This window comes from Tenrec ecaudatus, chromosome 14 (assembly GCF_050624435.1).
Source record: "Tenrec ecaudatus isolate mTenEca1 chromosome 14, mTenEca1.hap1, whole genome shotgun sequence".
NCBI classification, from domain to species: Eukaryota; Metazoa; Chordata; class Mammalia; order Afrosoricida; family Tenrecidae; genus Tenrec; species Tenrec ecaudatus.
In genome coordinates this window covers 45718313-45739810 of record NC_134543.1, presented here as the reverse complement: position 1 = coordinate 45739810, position 21498 = coordinate 45718313, and the positions used below count along the sequence as shown (strand labels likewise).

The 21498-nt window shown below is 45.7% G+C and overlaps 1 protein-coding gene across 4 annotated transcripts in view; it reads left to right on the top strand.

Moving 5' to 3' along the window:
• The window catches only part of DAAM1 (dishevelled associated activator of morphogenesis 1), a 194336-nt gene that overhangs the window by 92730 nt on the left and 80108 nt on the right, over positions 1–21498 (top strand). For all 4 annotated transcript variants that reach the window (XM_075531931.1, XM_075531933.1, XM_075531932.1 and 1 more), the window contains one exon: positions 2600–2689. In XM_075531931.1, the coding sequence (XP_075388046.1) occupies positions 2600–2689 (90 nt within the window). The remainder of the gene's footprint in view (positions 1–2599; positions 2690–21498) is intronic.

Here is a 21498-nt window from a genome sequence, read left to right as displayed (position 1 = left end):
GCATCTTTGTTTTCGTGAGTCCTCCAGGTGATTCTGGTGGATGGCCAAGTCTGAGAACAAACCACTGTTTTCAGAGGATTCTGGCCATGCTGAGTAGGGAGGCGTGGGAAGGAGGAACACTCATGGCAAGAAGCCAAGAAGTTGTTACTGGGACATGCATTTGGATGGTTTCAGTGGGAATAAGAAAAAAAAAAGGTGAAGTCATGGGATTTTTTTTTAAAGGAACCATAGGACTTGGTGACTACAAGTAAGAGGAGATAATGCCCAAACCAAGCCATTGCCACTGAGTCCACTTTGATGCACAGCACCCTGTAGGCCAGAGAAGAACAGATCCCACAGTGCCCCCAAGGCACTGCTCTTTACAGGAGCCATCTTTCATTTTGTTCTCCACAGAGCCACTGGGGGGACCACATGGCCAACCTTTGCATTAGCAAATGAGCGTTTAACCACATGACCACCACGCCTTAAATCAGTGGTTCTCAGCCTCCCTAATGCCACAACCCTTTAATACAGTTCCTCATGTTGGCGTGACCCTCCAACCATAAGATTATTTTCTTCTTCTTTTTAATCGTTTAATGTACAAATGTGCTTTATACACTTGATGTATGTGTGGATTGTGATGAGTTGTATGAGCCCATAAAATTATTTTCATTGCTACTTCATAACTGTAATTTTGCTACTGTTATGGATCGTAATGTAAATATTATGCAGGATGTATTTTCATTGTTACAAATTGAACATAATTAAAGCATAGCGATTAATCACAGAACTATGTAATTACATATTGTGAAATATTTATGGGTTTTCCTATGGTCTTAGGCGACCCCTGTGAAAGGGTCATTCAAACCCCCGAAGGGGTTGCGACCCACAGGTTGAGAACCGCTGCCTTAAATGGAAATAACGCTAAAATGAGAGGCCCATGTCCTAAGCCTGCTGTCCATTCATACACTTAAAGTGCTGAGGAGTCGGAGTGAGGAAGGACTTGGCTTATACTCTTGAGGGATCTAATGCTATGAGCCTTAATTTATAGCTCTTTTTCTTTTTGTTAATGAGGGTATAACTTATTACCACTATCTAGTACTACCTGTAGAAATAACATGTACCAGAGGCTCACCATCAGTAATAATTCTGGCCATGGATTGACTTCTTGCTGAGTGCCAATAGCTTTTCTGTAAGCACTTTAGGTACATTATCTTATTATTCATTAATTATGGGTGTTTGTGCACTGCCTTCCTTTCGGATGACTGCACAGCACCATAAAATTAATGCTTCCAAATGCCGAGCTGAGAGGCTCGCCAAGCCCGAGCCCCTGGAGTCAGAGAGCTCTAGACTCTAAAACCAGACCCATCATATACCAGGCACGTGGTCTTGGACAAGTCACCTTCTTGTCGAACAGGTGTGTTATTTATGTGTGCTATTTATGAGTGTTGACGTTAAAGGGGGGGATGTTTTTCTACATGATGTTTGGAACGTAAAATAAAAAATAATAGTGGGGCTTGGGGTGACAAAGATGTCACTCTTGCCCCCAAACCTTCACTGACTCTCCATAGTCAAAGCAGGGGTCCTCAAACTTTTTAAACAGGGCGTCAGTTCACTGACTATTGGAGGGTTGGACTATAGTTTTTAAAAAACTATGAACAAATTCTTATGCATACTGCACACATCTTATTTTGAAGTTAAAAACAAAACAGGTGAAAACACCCGGCGGGGCAGATAAATGTCCTCAGTAGGGCGCATGTGGCCTGCAGGCCATAATTTGAGGACCCCTGGTCCAGAGAATGAACACGGTCTGTCAGATAAGACTTCCACAAACTGGCCACTCCCTAACTTTGCATAAACGATGTGTATCAGTTAAACTGGTCATTGTCCCCTGCACACTAGTGAGTTATCACACCCTGGCCATTGTTTCTATGATCCCCTTCCTAGACTTTCCCTTCCCTTCCCATCTCTATCCCTGTTCTTGGTCTGACCTTCCGTTTAAGACCCAGCCTGATACTCCGTGCTTGTGAAGCCATTCCCACCTAGCCATCATCTTTATTGTGACTAGAGGAGCCCTGACGGCATAGTGGTTATGTGTTGGACCGCTAACCACGATGTCTGCAGTTTGAAACCACCCGCTGCTGTGCGGGAAGAAGACGAGGCTTTCTACTCCTGTAGAGGCACAGTCTCAGAAACCCACAGGGGCAGTCTACCCTGCCCTGCAGGCTCACAGTGAATTAGAATCGACTCAATGGCAATGAGTTTGGTTTGGTTTTATTGTGATTGATTCTAACCCTCCAAGGTCTGATGCCCATCACTGCTCAGTGGGCCCTCTACAACAATACACAGTAACCCCCTGTGAACTGTGCAAAGGCACGGTCCAGTTCCCAGCCTTAGGTATGAGCAGGCTTCATCTCTCTTGCTGTACCATACCTGTGCCAGAAACACGCTTTCTTTACAGTGTGGCCTTCACATTCTCCTAGCTTCTTGCTCTTTTTCCAAACTCACTTAAATACATGTTGTTGGTTTTGGGGTTTATTTTCTTCCTTAATGATATAACTTACCCTATTGTAAGTTATCAATTTATCAATGATATACTAATTATCTTTTTTCTTTTCAGGATGAACTTGACCTCACAGACAAACACCGGGAAGCCATGTTTGCACTTCCAGCAGAGAAAAAATGGCAAATATACTGTAGCAAGAAGAAGGTAAGATGCTCTTTGTGTTTATGGAAAACTGAAAAATTATCCTTTTTCATTCTCTTTGCTTTCTCATTTGACCACTAGACTCTCACCGCTCTTTATAATGTGAAAAATGGGTTGAATGTGCCATGTTATAGACTTGGGGCTAAATGCACAAGGGGCTGATGTGGGGATGTTATTTATACCCACAATTCCTTGAACCCTTTTGCAGCCTATTCGTGGTCACTGAGCACCTGGAACCATGTTTGTAACCATGTTATAACTCAGACCTCAAATAAATTTCTTGAAACTTGTAGCTCCTATAGGGCAGAGTAGAACTGCCCCCTTGAGTGTCAGAGATGTTAAATCTTTACAGGGACAGGTGGTCTTTTCTTTCTCCCTTGGTACGGCTGGTAAGTTGGAACAACAGACCTGGTGGTTAACCGCTCTATGAGAAAATAGAAGTGTTCTATCCCTCTATTTTTCACATACGCATTTTAATTTAGGCATTTTAGGACTAGTTTTGTGGCTTCACAGTTCTCTGTGGCCCACCTACTTCTAACTTTCCATTTATCCATATCCCTTTTCTTCATAAGGAATCCTTAAGAAGACATGGTGGTTACATGTTGGGCTGCTAACTGTAAGGTCAGCAGTTCAAAACCACCAGCTACTCTGGGGGTGCGGGGGGGGGGGGAGATGTGACTTTCTACTTGAATAAAGACTGATGGCAGTGGGTGCGTCTTGTCTTCATGGTTCAAATTGCACTGTAGCCATTTTTCCTTTCAAGCCAAGGATGTCCACTTTAGGAGCATGGCCCACATGTTGTCGATCCATCCTTTACATCCAGTTGGACAGAGCTGACTCACAGAGCCATACCTCGATGCATGGACTAATGTAGTTAGTCTGGGAAGCCTCTGCCCAGTTAAAAGCTGAGAGCTGTATTACTTTAGGAGAAGCCTTCTGTTGGTGCCAAGGTGGCAAACATGCCAGTAGCTCCTATATACATATAACATAGCACCAAGAGCAGTAAGCTTCACCACATCATGCGGTCAGGTTTACTCGTCCGTCTTTTAAACCCTGTGGCACACTAACTTTTTGGAACCAGTTCTGTTCATGACCACATCTTGCCACTTGTCCCTGACCCAAAACAGGATAAGTAGAAAGGGCCCTAAGAGAAGTGGATCCTTCTCTCCAACAACCAGTAGGCAATACAGTTCTTCCTCTTGACTCAGGGAAGCAGGAACAAACTACCATGCGCTATCATTTCACGACACCCGCATGTCGGGGATATATTTATTAGGTGGTGCTGTCAGGTAACCACTGAGCTTCAAAGGCGGTAGCTCAAGCCCAACAGCCACTACGTGGGAAAGAGAGGAGGCTATCTGCTCCTATAAAGATTGACAGTCTCAGAAACCCTCTGTAGGGTCTCTCTGAGCAGGAATCAGCTCAATGGCTCTGGGTTTCTCAACATGCAGTTAATGGGGCATCAGTAGCTCATTGGAAGAGTTCTCATCTTCCATGAGGGAAACTTGGGTTCACGTCCCAGCCCCTTTGCCTCAAGCACAGTCACCCCTCGTCTGGGGGTGGAAGCTTATGTATGACCATGATGCTGAACAGGTAGGGGTTAGCGGAGCTTCTGGACCCGGAAGGGCTAGGAAGAAAGGCCTGGCAACCTACTCCTGAAAACAATGATCTGCCACCAGTCATGGGGTGGTACAGGACCGGGCAGCATTTTATTTGGTTGTGTATGGGTCCCTGCGGGTAAGGGGCCAGTCTGACAGCAGCTAAGAACAAAGTGTGCAGTTGGGAGCCTCCCTCGGGGAGGAGGGGTCATTGCCTTGCCCCAGCCCGTCTGCGCCCTGGTTGGTACCAGTGTTGTTTGCATGCTGCTTTCCCAGGAGAGTCCGCCTATGGCTGAGTGGAGGCTCCCGCCCCACCAGTGAGCCTGTCTCTCTCCCAGCAGGTGTGAACAGCTCTGGTGGCAAAGCACCACGTCTTATCCATCTTTGTGTTTCTGGCATCTGTTATTATGAAATTAGCTTTGGTGACAGAACCATTCAGTTGTCCCTAGTGCTTTATTGAACACCGTGCAACATGGTCAAGTTCATTTTCTTTTCCACCTGTGAGTTCTAGGTTTGACTGCAGTGACCGCCGCTGAGAACGGTTCTACTGTCACGCCTCTGGTTGGTCTCCCGCCTTCTAGCAGACCACAGTGGCGTGCACACGTTCCCAGTCCAGCAGAGTCCAGCAGTATGTCTTTGCAAAGAAACGTGTCCTCCGATCTGCTCCTTCTCTTTTGGCACACCTCTTATCAAGCAGGGTGCACTCGTTTGTTAAATCGGTTGTCATGGCTTAGAGAGCACTGTCATATCCTCGGAAAGAAGTATGGGATGAAAATAAAATTCCTTCATTAGAGAAACGGATGGTGTCGGATGGCCCTTCCAACCATGGAGCCTTTTCCCGTTTTCATCTTAAAGACCCGGCGGCCACTGAGACTGAAGGATCCCTCGAGGGACTCTGAGGACGTATGCTGCGGCCCTGGCCTGTTTGGGCCCATCGTGGCACCCGTGTTTCTCACCATTAGGAAACAAGAAGCAGGGGGGATTGGAGATGTGGGGGAAAGGAGAGGGCAGGAAAATGGGGGCAGCTTACTGCAGGGGAAAGTTTTCTTCTTTCCCAGATTTTATTACACCCCTGACGGCCATTGAAAGTTAATCATGGAAACTCCTGCCCCTTCGAGAAACGCCCTGGAGGACAGTAATGACCTTGAGCTCCCAGCTGCTGCTCCTTTTTCAATTTCCAGGCCTATCAGATTCCGCTCCTCGCAATCCTCAGCTCATGTGCATAACGGGGCAGGCTGGCTTTTGTAGGCGGATGGAAATAGATGCCATGGCCTGAGCTCCAGACCCCCGTTCCTGGGTGAGTGAGACTCCCCTCCCCCCACAGTACCTGGCCAGATACACTGAAGGCAGCCCTCTGGCGAGCCACATCCCAGCAGCTTGAAAGGGGATGTGTGAACTGAGCAGGAAAGCTGTTGTATCTTTGTGGAACCTCATGGGCTGATAGCCACTCACTCACTGTAACTCTAACAGGAAGCCTGGCTTGTTGAAGAGTTTTCTTCATGGGAGCATCTCAAATGGTAAACATTTCTATGCTTTTGGTGTACAATGGACAACTCGGACCCTAAGAAATCAGAAGAACACGGACAACGATCATGAGCCGACAGAAACTTAACCTGGGAAAAGGCCTGCCTATTGACCAGTCACTTGCTGAAGAACATACTGCCCTTCTCAAAATTGAGCTCACGATCTTCTTAAGACGAGGCACATGGCTCAGGTAGCTCTGCACATCAAGGCCTTTGACACCAGCCAGTAAAATCAGGACCATTTCCCACAGCAAGGGACAGCTTTAAACTCATGGCTTCCTTGTGGTTTCCCATCTTTCCAGATTAGAACCCAGAGCACTACGTAGATGCTCACACATAGTGAAGCCGTGCAGGAAACCCCCCACCAAAAGCCAACAGACGCAGGCAGCCCGAGATGGAGGAAAGCGAGCATTCAGGGTAAAAGCGAACCGAAGGTGCAGAGGCCAAGGAGACTGGGAACTGAAGGCAGCCCAGGACCTGCGCGGCCTGCAGTGTCTTGGGCTCAGCGGTGGCTCCCTGCTTATCAAGCTCTGTGCTCCTTTTGGAAACGCCTCTCTCTGCTTGCAAATTCATGTCCAGAGCCAAAAAGAACGCAGCACAAGCCTTTCTCGGCTCGGGCAACAAGGATAGGAAAGAAATTACCTGGAATTGTGCCTAATTGAGTAATCTGGGGGAGAGCAAGAGATGGATGTTGTGGCCTTGTTCGAAGTCCAAACAAATCCGTGACAGTTCCTGGGTTGGTTGGCCAGGGTTTGTCATCTGCAGCCATCCACTGTAACACTTTCTGGAGAGGTCCCCAAAAGGTCCTGTGTGGGGGGTGGGGGCGGGGAGGGCTCTGTTCAAATAGGAAATGTTTGTGGTTCTTATCTTTAAAGGTAATTCCCTTTTTTCATTCCAATCACAACATACTCTTTTGTTTAAGTGAGGTTTTTCCCGGTCTCCAGCCAGAAACGGCATCTGTTAACAATCTCTTGGATTTTAAGCTGAAGCTTTTTAAACAATGAACCATCTGACCACGAAAGGCATCTGGCCATGCTGTATTTGCTTATTGTGAACCTGGTTTTTAGAGCCTGGGAAAAGTATGGAGTAGGTTTTAAGGGGGGAGACAATAAAGCGCCGCCCCCACTGGGTTGTGCAGGCAGCAGGCCTAGCTGCCCAGGAAGACCTGGTCCTCACTGTGCTTGTTCACCGGAGCAATGGCCCTAGTTACGTCACCCAACCAAACCTCATCAGGGGCAAGAAAAATGCTTCCCCTCCCTGGTCTTGGGCTACAGGGTTTACACAGTCAGGCAGTGGACAGTGTTTGCTGCAGTGAGTGGCCCGGCTTATATGAGGTGTGAAGATCGGGATGTGATGCCCACGCCTCCATTTTCTTTCCATTCTGATTCCTAAAACAAAGACCTAAGTAAATGCCCGTCGAATGATTCTACACTCCCGTTTCATCTCTGTGCGCTTTAAGACCTGCTTTGGACAAAGTGAATGTTCACAACCCCCTGCCCTGCAGCTGAGTGTGTGTTGACTTCAGCTTCACTCAGTCATCCAGTAATCCCTCCTGCCCCGGCTTCCGTGCAGCTGTTGTGATACACGTGGGCTTGCTGATCAGGCGCGAGGCACACTCTGGAGACATCTAGGGAAAGAGGCTGAAAATGCAGCTGGTGCTTTTCATTCACTCCTTGAGTCTGGCTTGTCTGCCCTAACGGGATCACTTCCTCACGCCTCCCCACCCACACCTAAAGAATCCTTTGCACACGCGCGCACACACACGATTGAAGTTGTCCCGTGCACAGGCATCGAGGCGCAGTGTGCTCGGCTTTGGAGAGTGGAGGCACCCCTGTGCTAGGAGCAGGAAGCCTGGGGAGAAGACTTCATTCTGAGTTGCAGCCCCGGCTGAGCATTTGCATTTCCACCACCAGCCTATGTGCTGCACCAGAACCACATTTTAACAAGGTCCCCAGATGATTCGTGTACCTACAAAAGAATTCTGTAGGGATCTATATGAGTCACTCTGGGGATCTGGTGAAAATGTAGCCTTGGATTCAGTACCTCTGCAGGGTGGAGATGCAACTTCTCAGAGGGAGATCAAAGTGGAACGAACTGGTTGGAAGCCCAGGTTTGGAGTGGGGAAAAAGAGAGCGATTTGATCTAAACACAGACGTAAAGGACCATAGGTCAACGTAAAGAAGCTCTGGCCCTGTTGCGGATAATGAGTCAGACTGCTAAGCACGAGAGCAGCGGCTTGAAACCACCAGCCACTCCCTGGTAGAAAGAGGAGGTCCTCTTCCATAAACAGCTGCTGGCTCAGAAACTTACAGGGACCGCGCTGCCCTGCCTTACAGGTCCACTGCGCTGGAATGGACTTGATGGAAGTGAGTTTATTTTTGAGTTATGCTGAAGTAGTGGAATTGAAGATGCAAGTTGCCATCAGTTGTCTACCCCGTTATCAAACAAACCAGATGAGATTTAGGGTCGGAGTTCCCAGTGTCCTAATGAGAAACTCTACTGGGTAGACTGGGAAGAGAATCAGTAGCTTGGCATCTGACCTGGAATGATTGAGAAAGAAGTTACATATCCATTTTTCCACTTACTGTGGTTGATTAAAGATACAGTAGAGTGAGCTCTAGTTGTGTACATTTTCATTTCGCTAGGCATTGGGATTTGTGAGAGAAGCCAGTAAAAGAGAGAAAATTGGGATCCGATAACTATATTTCTAGACTTCTTTAAAGGTACCTGATTTGGTCCCCTGCCATTGAGTTTTAACCCCGATGCTGAGTTCAGATTGGTGAAGGGTTAAAGGCTGCAGTGGAAGAGCTGATGGATAAAGATTAGATCCTCCCCTCTTGTGAGTACATCAAGTCAGCACAGTAGTGGAGGACCGACAACAGCTTGAGACTCTGACACTTTCTGTTCTGTCTTCATGTTCCTTGGCTTCGAGTGACAAGGATTTGCATGTAGCCCCAGATGAAGCAGCAGGCAACACCAGATAGCTGGTGCTTCAAGGGTCCATTGGCGTGTGGTTCATCAGGCATGTATTGACTCTTTCCGTGGATAGATACTGGGCTAGATTCTGAGGATGATAAAATGGGCAAGTCTGACGTCCTGCAGCAGTTGATTTTGGTAGGAGAAGTAGATAGAACAAAACAATTGTCCAGGCTTGTCCTAAGTGCTATAGGATAGGGAAGCACAAAGACTTTAGGGGACCAAGGAAATTGGGAGCGAGCTCTGAGTTGGATTTGTAACTGGGACAACCAACCCTTCTCTTTTCTGGCAAGTGAGAGCTGATGTTTGGCATGCTTCCGTTCCATCATCTAGAAAATGGTTCCTTTCTCAACACTTAAGCTCTTGATCCATGTTTTGTCCTTTACTGCTCTTACTGCTCCTCAAAAGGTCGAGTTTGGATCACTGGTTTAATCTGATCTTTGTGAGCCATGATGTCTAAGGCTTGTTAGGAAATCTTTAAAGAGGCTTAACATTTGGGGCAAATGTAACACTGATGAGACTAAAATAACTATTTCATTTAGTTAACAGAATGGTAGAAGCTTTCATATTGGCTAATGTTTAGTGTTTTTTCGGGGGACGAAAGCGAGCCCGGGAAGGAGCGAAGATGGCGGAGTGAGGTGTGCCTCGCGGAGCCGGCCTCGGTGCCGGCGGCCGGGGCCCGTTGAGTCCTGCATCCAACGGAGTGTGGGCTTCCTCATCATCAGAAGAACATTTTCCTTGACCTTTAGGTGCTTTTATATTTTCTTCATCTCAGAAAGAAAACAAAACTTCTGAACTCAAGACTTGGCAAGCATTTCCATGTTATGTCCTGGAGCAGGTAGTCCTGCCTCTTTTATCCAGCCGCTTTCCCTCTTCATCAAGCATGGGATCTCCTCTACAGTTTACCTCCAGGAGTGACATGGAAAGGCTGCTTTCCCTTAGTCTGTCCCACCTCTGAAACTCACCCAGGGCAGCCCTGCCGATGCAGGCATCATGCCGATTTCTCCCCAGAAAGAAGCAGCGGACCTGGGACTTCAGCTGTTGGCAGCTTCATTGTAAAGACATTACTTTGAAAGCCGAAGTCCAACATAAATTTGAAATGCTTTGATGGTGGTATTGTGAACTCTTTACTTTTTGTTCCACATAAGAAGACCAACGAAATAGCAAACATGGATGACTTCAGGTTTGGTTTTTTGTTGCTTTTTGCCATGTCCTCCAGTTTCAGTCATTATCGGGAAAAGCACAGCTCATCTTGTAGCAGTAGGTGTAACATACAGTCGAATTTGAAATATAAAAGAGATGGTGAAACATGGCATATAGATCCAAACCTCATCTCAGTGAATAAGCCATCACAGTCTCTGTAAAAAAAAAAAAAAAAGAAAAGAGAGAGAGCCCGATCTCAAGTATAACTTAGGAATATTTATGAAGTCTTAAAAGGAACAAAAACAACACAAAGACACAGGCACATCATTCAGTGAGGAATCACCTTTGCGGTGATAGTTACAGAAAGCATGGCACAAAGGAACCTGTCACAACTTCATGATTGTGGCAGATCAATACATCACAGTTACAGGTGGGACCACATAAGTGAGAACAGGCCCATGATTGGGACACATATGTTATGTTTGATTGAAAAGATGACCAGATTGGTCCAGGGCCTTCTAACCAAGGCGGATAGAGCATGGTCACTGACTGTGTGACTCCCTCCTCCCCCAGCCCCCAGTACTGTCCTCAGTACAGTAATCTCCATCAAGGACCCACCCAGGCAAACCCTATAAAAATCTGTTCCTCCCTGGCTAAAGAGGGGTGAAGGCAATCCACGTTCCAATACACTATGCTGAAGGCGAAGATGAGCTACATCCTTAGTTAATGATCAGAGGTAGTTCCATGCACTTCTAATCTACAAGGAGACTCTGCAAATGAATTTAGGTTTTCACTGTAATCCATACCCTTTTGCAAACGGGGTGCTCAGGATTTAAGCTCCAGTGAAGCGGTCTGTCAGAGCACGAACAGCTTCCTCTTGGTAAGGAGCAACTGCCTCAATCCCTCTGCCCTGCAGTAAGAACTGCCATGCTACCCTGGCTCTTCCTCAAAAGGTGACCAGTCCTTTCTCATGGTTCAGGGACTAAAAGGCCTTATTCCTGGCATAGCACAGCAGAGGACTAGTTCCCTATTTCCACATTGCATAATTGGATCTGACTCATCGATGCCTATGATATGCTATTATTTGGTAAATATTTTTAACACTGGCCTAAGTATATACACTATTGATTGACTTGAACCTATGGTAATTGAAAAGTAGTCAAAACTATTTGGTAATATGTATCTAGAGCAGCAGTTCTCAACCTGTGGGGCGTGACCCCTTTGGGGGGTCGAATGACCCTTTCACAGGGGTCACCCGATTAATAACAGTAGCAAAATTACAGTGATGAAGAAGTAGCAACGAAAATAATTTTATGGTTGGGGGGGTCACCACAACACGAGGAACCGTATTAAAGGGTCGTGGCAGTAGGAAGGTTGAGAACCACTAATCTAGAGCCTTAAACCTTCTTCTTCTAGGGGTCAACCTCATGGACGTGATCAAAATTATGTGTAAGAATATCCTTTGCAATTTTGTGTCTCAAAACCAGTAATTATAAAAAATTTCATGAAGGATGTTCATAACAGTATCTTGCAGCCACTAAAAAGCCATATTTTCAATGAAACTTTAATGACCTAGGAAATGGCTCAACATAAAACGTTAATTTTTCTAAAGGTGTACAACTGATAATGAGTGATTAAAGTCTCTAGGTTATGAACTTCTGACTTAGACAATACCTTAATGTGCCATTCATTTAAAATTATTTTAATAAATCATTATATTGGGGGCTCTTATAGCACTCCATCCATCCATTGTATCGAGCACAATAGCACTCCATCCATCCATCCATCCATCCATCCATCCATCCATCCATCCATTGTATCGAGCACAATAACACTCCATCCATCCATCCATTGTATCAAGCACAATAGCACTCCATCCATCCATTGTATCGAGCACAATAACACTCCATCCATCCATTGTATCGAGCACAATAACACTCCATCCATCCATTGTATCGAGCACAATAACACTCCATCCATCCATTGTATCCAGCACAATAACACTCCATCCATCCATTGTATGGAGCACAGTAACACTCCATCCATCCATTGTATCCAGCACATTTGTACATGGGCTGCCATCATTGCCATTCATTTTTACAAGTTTTTTTTCATCACAATCACCTTCACTTGCTGCAAGTACTGCTTTTAAATCATTGAATGAAAAGGCCTTCGGCCTTTATTTGCACTGAGGGCTAAATAAACATTTTATCTGCCTCTTCTGACTTACCTACAAATTCTAAAAGACACAGAGAAGAAAGGATCTTGTTCACACTCTTGGAACTTCCAGATGAAATAGCAGTTGTCGGGAATTGTGGGTCATTTATCTTGTTTTGGTTTTTCTTTTTGTTTAACTTTCTGTGAGTGAAAGGAAGGCCTACAGAGCAAATCAGTTTTCCACTCTAAATTAATACATGGTTTGTTTCACAGCATTGATTGCAGTTGCCATAATGTAACCACTGCTAGCCTATATTTCCAGGCTTCATTTATCTTTATTTCTACATTTTCTAATGTTTTTCCAAAATTTCTACAGTGTATTATTTTTACTTTCTACATTGAAGTTTGGTTCTATAAATGTGAAAATCAAAAATGCTCGTAATAAAAAAGATGTAATAATATATTTTGTATCCATCAGGCTTTAATCAGAGAGCAGGACCACTAACTGAGATGTGAGCAAGAGCAATGAGATCTCTATGCACATGCACGTGGGTATGGGCGCACACACACGGATTTTCTTTTTTTTGAGAGAGACTTACCTGAAATTTCAGGAGCTGGTTAAGCAGTCTCTGTTGTTGTCTTTGCATGTAATGCTGGAGTTCCGAGTCACAGAGAGGCAGTTGGGAAGGGAAGATGGATGGATGAAGATCCGTAAAGGGAGGGAGAACAGGGATTGGTCAGCCTGCACAAGGACTGAAACCAGTGTTTCTGTTGCCTCTGCCTTTGTTGTGAGTTTCCTGGAGGGGGTGGGGTGGAACTAGTAGGTGGGGCCAATGCAGAGTCACCAACAAGGTGAGCCCCAAGGGATGGCAGACATGCACGGACTGTACAAAGGACCGCTGTGACACTTCATCTTCCCCCAAATCTCCAGCAAAAGTCTCTCACTGCCCACATTTCCTGGGGACAAAATATAGAACACACTGTCTTCCACCAGGTCAATTCGAACATAGCAAGGCCATCACATATTTCTGTTACAATCAGGAGGGAAAAACCAAGCAGATGTTAGTTGAAATAGAGCCAATACATTTAGTAGGGGGCTTCACAAAGTTCATAGAGAAATCCCATTGTCTTTACATTCCAGTTTCCCATAAACTGTTTGAGACACCCTTCTATTCCCAAGATAACCCTGACATTTTTTTATTTTTCTACATCAGGCTTCTTTTCTCCCTCTCTTACACCCTGGAAGAATTGATCTGTCATTTAGTGTTTAGTACTCCATGTTTGTTATCTGCTTAGGCAGTAACTTTCTGCCCAGAAATCCATGGCAGGCCTGTTTCTCACCACCCGGTACCCCACTAGTGTGTAATTTCCAAAGTCAATGTGGCTCATTTTCTTTATATTACAGTGGTAACAATGTACACCAAATTTTACATTTGGAGGACAAAATATATTTTTTACTCAAAGGTTCTCTGACAATCCATAAACCAAAGTTAATGGTTCCAGTAAAAGATGATTCTCAAATTCCAACTCACTGCCATCGAGTCGATGTCATTCTGACTAATGGTGATCCTATAGGACACAATAGAACCGCCCCTTTCAGTTTTGGATTAAATGTTTACAGGTACAGACAGGCAATATCTTCCACAGTGAAGTTGCTGGGTTTGAACCGCTGACTTTGTCGTCAGCAACTCAACACAAAACTCACATTGCCATCTAGCAGCTCTTAATATCCCACTGCCTTATAGCACACAGAATGGTCCTGAGCTCACAGTTTGGGCTTTAATCGCTGTTCCTCCTCAGTAGGTGCCCGTCTTTCGTGAAGAAACAGTGAGCAAACTTGTCCATAGCCCTTGGGGTCGGGTCCTGAATCTAATTTCATGAGCACCCTCAAGTAATATTTGGGAAGACCAACGCCATGAGACACTACTCTTCTTTCCAACTCACACTCCTGTGCCCATCAGGGCACTGCATACTGCTCAGATGACCAAGCCCAGCACAGGAAGGAGCCTTACTTGGCTGAGTTTGGCAAACAGTTAGTTGTGAACTCCAGTTAGTTTGGCCTGGGAAGTTGGTGTACGAGTTGAACTATTTTTAAAATAAAATTAAAATTCTTGCCTTATCTATTGCCTACAAAAGATAAGGGGTCCACTAATATCTTTGGTTTTGAAATAAGACTAATGAGTAGTTTTAGATGCAAAACTGCTGTTATTTGCAATAGGAGAAAAAAAATCCCTTTATTGGATGCAACGCCAAAAAGTTCCACTAAATAAGTCAATTTTCATAAATAGGTAACTTAGAAAGTTGTAATGAGCCAGATTGACCAATGTGTGTTTTGGCAACCAAATCCAATCCAATTTGCAGCATTATGTGCTTTCTGAAGGTCGACTGACAAAGTAACAGCAGTGCTCGGGTGATCATGAAAGGATGATTCAGTGAAGTTGTAGACATTGTTATTGTTAGAAGCCTTATGATTAGAACAGATGCTCGGGGTCCAGATAGATTGACCTTTTCTAACATTCACATTAAAAAAAAGAAAATCATAACTCTGATAAACTGGTCCTCCAGTCATGAGATTTCCTGATTAATTATTCTATTTCTATTGTGAAAATTTAAAAATATACAAAAATGTAGACTATCATAAAAAACCATATTTAACAAATGTTAACATTTTACCTTATTTGCTTCAGTGTTTAAGAAAAATCATTACAGAGTTGAAGCTTAATGGATATATCTAGTCTGAAAGTGCAGTGTTTTCTTTTGACGTTTTACTTGTTTTTCATATATTAATCAGAAACAGTGTACCACATTGCTTCATTTTCATTGTGTCATAGTGGTCCGTTTCATGAACAAACCATTATATCTCCAGGGGACAATGCTTTCTAACATTTTCATAATTTAAAACAACAACAACAAAACCCAAATTGCAGTGAACTCGCTCATAGAAATATTCAAGAATGGCTCTAGAATAGGCACCTGGACGTTTACTGTTGGGTTGGTCAGCACGGGCTTCCTCACCTTTAATTGCTCTCTGAAGTGGCTATAACCATTTACACCATCAGGGAATTAGTTGCTAACTGTTTACACCATCAGGGAATTAGTTGCTAACTGTCTGAGGTGTTGGTACCATTTGAGAGGAAGAAACTGGTAGTGTGTTATTTGGATCAGTTGCTGTGAAGTTCCATTATTTCAGGTATGAGAAATTGCCATTACCCTAAAGTCAGTGGCATAACATAGTTGACAGACGGTGCTCTACATCTGTTTTAGTGGGTAGCAACTAGCGTCTTAAAAGTTTATGAGAGCCATGTAAGGCGCAGACCTTGGTCTCTCCATCTGGAGGAAGGAAGGGTGAGGAAGATACAGGAGGACAATTAGTCCATTGGAATAATTGACCACACAAACGTCAGTCATGTGCTCTGAAAGAATCTCATTAGAACCTGGTGGACAGAGGTGGAGGGTGTGAAACAGAACTCAAAATAGGAGAGACCAGACTCATTGGTTGGATAAAGACTGGTGGGTCCCCCAGGACTGTGGTCCTTAATCACCCTTCAGATCTAGACCTGAACTCATCCCAAGCTATGGTAATCAACCATTCATGATCAAAGGGCTGTCATGAACCCAAGGAGTGAAGGGTAGGAAAGAGAAAGGAAAAACATATCCATCAAATGATTTTCTACAAAAATAATATTTGTCAGTAAAGAAATTAAGTATGAACATACCCTACAACATTAGAAAACCCTAGAAATGTCATGCATAGTGAAAGAAGCCAGTCATGAAGCCGCATTGCATAGTTTCACGGATATAAAATATCCAGAATAGGCACATCAGAGAGGCAGAAAGGAGGTGAATGGCCACTTAAAGTTAGAGGTCTGGGGGGAAAAGGTGCATGGCTGCTCTGGGTTCACTGTTACTTTGGGGGGTAATGAAACTGTTCTGACTTTGTGACCATGACTACACCTCTCTGTTCACTGAAAACCATTCACTTGTGCATTTAATTGGTAGGTTGCATGGTATGTGAATAATCTCTGAATAAACTGCTGTATTAAAGGGGGAGGGGAAGAAACACATTAAAAATTCTTCCATTTTCTCCATATGTCTCATAATCAAGCAGAAGTAAAAATTAATAGATGAGGAAATGTGCATTAAAAAAGCAACAACCCAAGGTTTAAGCAAGGCTAAGCATCTTACTTAAATAGCCATCAAGCCATTTATTACATGCAAGTGTTCGACGTATGTCGAAAAGGGCGATTTGCTCCGAGTTGTGTTCCTTTGGTTTGGTTACAGTGGCACCGCTAGGGAGAGGGGTGGTGGTGGTGCAGGCCTCATCGAGTGACTCGACAATCACTGTCTCTAATAGTTTGTGCAGTGTTTCAACAGAAACCCTCTTGTTGTTGCAGCTAGTTAGAGCAACCAAAGCACTTTTCGTAAGGCAGCTCACATGTACTAATGCACTTACAAGGCTGAAATGCCGTGCTGATGCATGAACTCAGATGCACTTGAGCCAGGGCTGCCACTGTTACCCAGTGACCATCATACGGTTTCATCGGCATGCGCTACAGGCTGCTTTGGTGTGGCCAGGGTTTTTGCAATCGTTGGCATCGTCAAGCTTCCTGATGTTTGAGCTACAATATTGCAGTAGTTAGTAGTTAACCTATGACAGTAACTTTTTGGAGGAAGAAGTAGCAATGGGAGGAAACCAAGACGCCCAGCCTTTGACTCACACAGTGTTCCTCATAGGGCAGCGGTTCCCAAACTGTGGGTCGAGACCCCTTTGGGGATTGAACGACCCTTTCACAGGGGTCGCTTGATTCATAACAGTGGCAAGATGACAGTTATGAAGTAGCAACAAAAATAAGTTTACGGGTGGGGGGGCATCACCATAACCTGAGGAGCTGTATGAAAGGGTGGCGGGCTGGGGAATGGTGAGAACCGCTGTCTTGGGGCGTGTGAGACTAATTCTGCACCGGACCAGGTAGCTTCATCTTGGGGGTGACCTGGAGGAAAAGGGGAAAAAGCGCAGGCTGCCTACCACTCATTCACTTACCATGCAGTCAGTCACTGAAGAAAGCTTTGACAAACAATTTTGGTGTTGCTATGAAGATGCTGTCGAGTTGGTTCCACGTCACAGCGAGCCCGTGTACAACAGAACAAACCCCGCCCAGTTCTGTGCCGTCCTCACAGTTGCTCATATGCCTGAGTCCTTGTTGCAGCCACCGTGTCCGTCTGTCTTGTCAAAGCCCCCCCGCCTCCTCGCTGCCCTCTACTTTACCAAGCGTGATGCCCTTCTCCAGGACTGGTCTTTCTTGGCAACATGTGTAAAGTGCATGAGACACAGTCTCACCATCCATTTCCTCTAAGGATGTACTTCTTCCAAGACAACTTTGGTGGTTCTTTTGGCAGTCCATGACACTCTCAGTTCTACACCACTACTGTAATAAAGATGGATAAAAAAATGTTAGATTTAAGCAGTGCACAACTCTAGTTGTCACAATCTTTTATGACTGAAATGGAACATAAACAGTAATAAGGATTCTGCACGGTCTGGTATGGGAGGAGGAGGTCCATGGAGAGTGGGTGACACCATGAATTACCACACTGCTGGTACCAACCCTAGTGACACTACTGACCACAAAGGAAAATTGATCTGTGTGTGGCTCACACTTCCTCTCCTCTAAACCCTCAGCTGCAGCTGCAGGCAAATTGTGTTTCCCTCTTTAGTAAGCTCTTGACTGATGTATGTCATCACCAAACAGAGGAAGGTCCTCTAAGGCTTCCCCTAGTGGGGCGCAGGCACAGAATCAGCACATCTGCACAAACAAGCATCTGTCCTGTGGCTCGAAATCACACAATTGGTCTCTTCTTCCTCTTCTAACCCAAACCAGGAGTCCCAGTGCCAATGAGTTGCTTCCAACTGGGAGTGACCCTATGGGGCAGAGTACAGCTGCCCCTCAGGGCTCTCAATGCTGTCAATATTCCTAGAAGCAGACTGCCACATCTTTCTCACGTGAATCAGCTGATGGGTTTGGCTCAGGAACCTTTCCTCAGCAGCTGAGAGCTTAAGCCCAACACCACCAGGGCTCCTGGCTCTTCTAACGAGAGCAGTAGTTCTCAACCTGTGGGTAGCAACCCCTTTGGGGGGGTCAAACAAACCTTCACAGGCACTGCCCAATTCATAATAGTAGCAAAATGACAGGGATGAAGTAGCAACGAAAATAATGCTATGGTTGGGGGTCACCACAACAGAAGGAGCTGTGTTACAGGGCCGCGGCGTGAGGAAGATGGAAAAGCACTGGCCCGGAGCCTCTCTAGCTTGAGCATTTATGAGCATCTTGAGAGTCTACCCCTGTCTTACACGCCTTGCTTTACTGTGACACTGACAAAGTGAGATAGTTAGATTGCTGCCTGTCCCCATATCTAAACTATGAGCAAGTCAGCCTATGGATTTTGGCCTTGTGGATTCTGCCATCTGAACATACTCTTTGCTTGGTTCTTTGCGTCATCGTACCAGCCGTGAACGTATATCTGCGTTGTGGATGCCATCTTGTTCTGCTTCCTAATACTGTTCAGTTAGTTGCTCCCCTTGGATCAGCGTTTTTGCTGCCCCCATCGCCGGAGAACACCACCCTCCAGGAGGGGAGGAGAGACCGACCCTGTGTTTGTATTCACGCGCTATAACCACAACAATGAAGAAGGAGCCTACAACGGAGCCAAAGTAAAATGCCTCAGCTGGACAAAGCAACTAATGTGGCAACCCGGGGAAGTGGGAGCGGTGTCTTGTGAGTTCTATTTTTCTGGAATGGGAGTTAGAAAAATCACCTCCCCCAGAATTCACACTGTGCTTACCCCCAATGCCACTTCTGCTGCTGCTGCTGCCTGGCGGGGAGATCTCCTTGCTTCCAGCCCAGTTGCTTTAGATTTGAATGGAAGCCCTGGAGGGCCATGGTTCCCAGATGCCAGCGAGGAGTTAACGCTGCCTCGCCAAGCATTATGTTGTGAGCGGTTTCCTTTGAGGGCTCCCTTCGCCGCTCTGGTGCCGGACACATTCCATTGTGTATCAATTGCAGAGGTCAGAGCACATGACTCTCGCAGAGCACTCAATCTTTGCCACTGAGTGCTGGTTGTCAACAGTGTTATTGTGGAAGTGGGGTTCTAAATGTGACTCCGCACGGCCCTTCGAGCCCCTGGCCTGTCGTGGAAATGCAGAGGCTCAGCTCCAAACCCAGCAGCCTGCAGATGTGCACTTGTACCAGGCATGACCACAGGCAGCTGTAGTGTCTCTGGAAGCCTAGGGAGCTCGGGCAGGGAGTCTGAGTGAGTGGTGTCAGACAGCCACATCTCAGATAGCAAGGGGAGCTCACTATGTCTCATACTTCAGCATCCACAGCTAGCCGCCCGTCCTGGTTATTAGTGCCGCAGTGACCCCCGAGCGACATACAGCACAGGAGACTCCCCAGGCCAGTGCACAGTCGTCCACAGGATTGTGCCTTTTGCCCTAGTTAGCTGGACCGCAAATGACTTCACAGGTAGCTAGCTAGCCCAAAGGACTGTCTTGACTGCTGGCCAAACAATTGAAAGTGGAAGCCTTTCTTTGCGAAGCACCCAGAGCTTAAGAGTGGTCTTATTAAGATGTAGCCCACTCATTAATTAGCGCTGGTTGCCATTGTACACGATGGGAGAAGGTGGCATAGATAGCAAATATATCCCATTAAAAAAAAGGATTGGCCATCTCTTCCTCCAGGGACTCCCCTTGCCCCTAGATAACCATTGGCCCTAAGGAGCACATTTCATGCTTAGTTTGCTTGGACCTCTTCCTGACTCTCAGCAGACTGCCTGCCCCTGCTTACCTGACTTCCCTGTCTTCAGGAGATGGGTCACTTTATGAAAGACGTCAATAGGAGGAAGTGCCCACTTTGGAAGAGAGGTCAAAGAAAAAAAAGAATTTTCCCTAAGACTCCCTGTATGTACTCATTTTATTCCTTTCTCTAATTGCCCTGGCGCACTGGCTGCCACTGAGGCCACCCTGCATTGGGTGCATTTTAGCGCCGTGGTGGCTGGAGAAATGGGGAGGGCTTTGCACGTCTAGTGCAAGTTAGAAGGTGCCACTGATACTTCTAATTTGAGCCTCTCCAAATTCCTTATTCTCCATGAACTGGTAATTTGTGGCACTCGGAAAGGCTTACAATTAGAACGTATACTGCAGACGAACACCCTAAATTACAGTGTCTTAAGTTCTCTTTGTTAAACAGAGCTGTGCTTGACTTACAACGGTACCCTTTTATCTGTCTATGTGTAAGGAAAGGCATTTGATGTTTCCTTATTTTGAAAATGTGCTTTCCCCACCCCCACATTTGGGCTTCCCTGATACAGTGACATCTTCCCATTGATAGTTTCACTTTTGATTTCTCTTGCCCCAAACGTTGTCATGAACTGAGTAGGACAGCTTAGGATGCATGCTGGCTTAGAATCAGAAGTATGGCCATGGCTCCTCTTCTAGGGGACAATTCAGCCTGTACAAGCATTTTCACAACCATCCTGAGAATGCTTCCCTGACTGGAATATGCCTTTAATGTGCCTGCTATTCTTCTCAGTTCTTCTAGTTTAATTACTGTTTTCCAAGGGGTCTCTTTATAGGCTCATGTAAAAGCACTATATTGCAGACCATAAACAGGCTTTGATGATTTTCCCCACAGCAGGTTCCAGAACATCAAACCCTGCTTTCTGGCACTCTCAAAAGTTGGCCCGGTAGCCGCCGATCTGGTAGCAAGATGTGAGGCAGCAAAGGCCATTGACACCACTGATTGGATTTCCATCCTGCACAGGGCCTTGTGATGTGTATCCAAACACGTGAATGCATCCGCCAGCTGGATCAAATTGTACCTGGGTCTGTAGCACCCCATGGCGACATGTAGGTCAAAGATTGGACTCCGCAAGCTACCTAGACATGATTTGTTAGATATCATTGTACACCTTTGCATACAGGCAACATGTCTGCCTGCACGGGAAGGTGGCGGTGTACCGCTTCTGAAAATAATGGTCGGGGAAGGCTGCTTTTCCCTTGCCTTGGAGATGAGGGGAGTGCTCAGATGAAATTGGCTTCAGGCGGTGGAGTTGTGCGCTGAGGATTTTCAGGCCTCAGTCTATCCCATACTGCGAGTGCTGTGCCAAAGAACTGACTTGCTAAAATAAATAAATGCCTCCTCGTTTGGGAAGCGGACCTCAAAGTCGCAGCTCTTTAGTTCCTGGTAAGATATGCCTGCGCATGGGATACACTCTTCTCCTGGATTCTGTAGCATATGACCTTCAGGATTTCGTATGCTATAAAATCAGCCCAAGGGTGTCCACACACCACCACCACCCCGCCTTGCTCCCCAGGCAAGAAAAGTGTGGTGGAAAAAATGGGGGCCCTTATGCTGTGTGA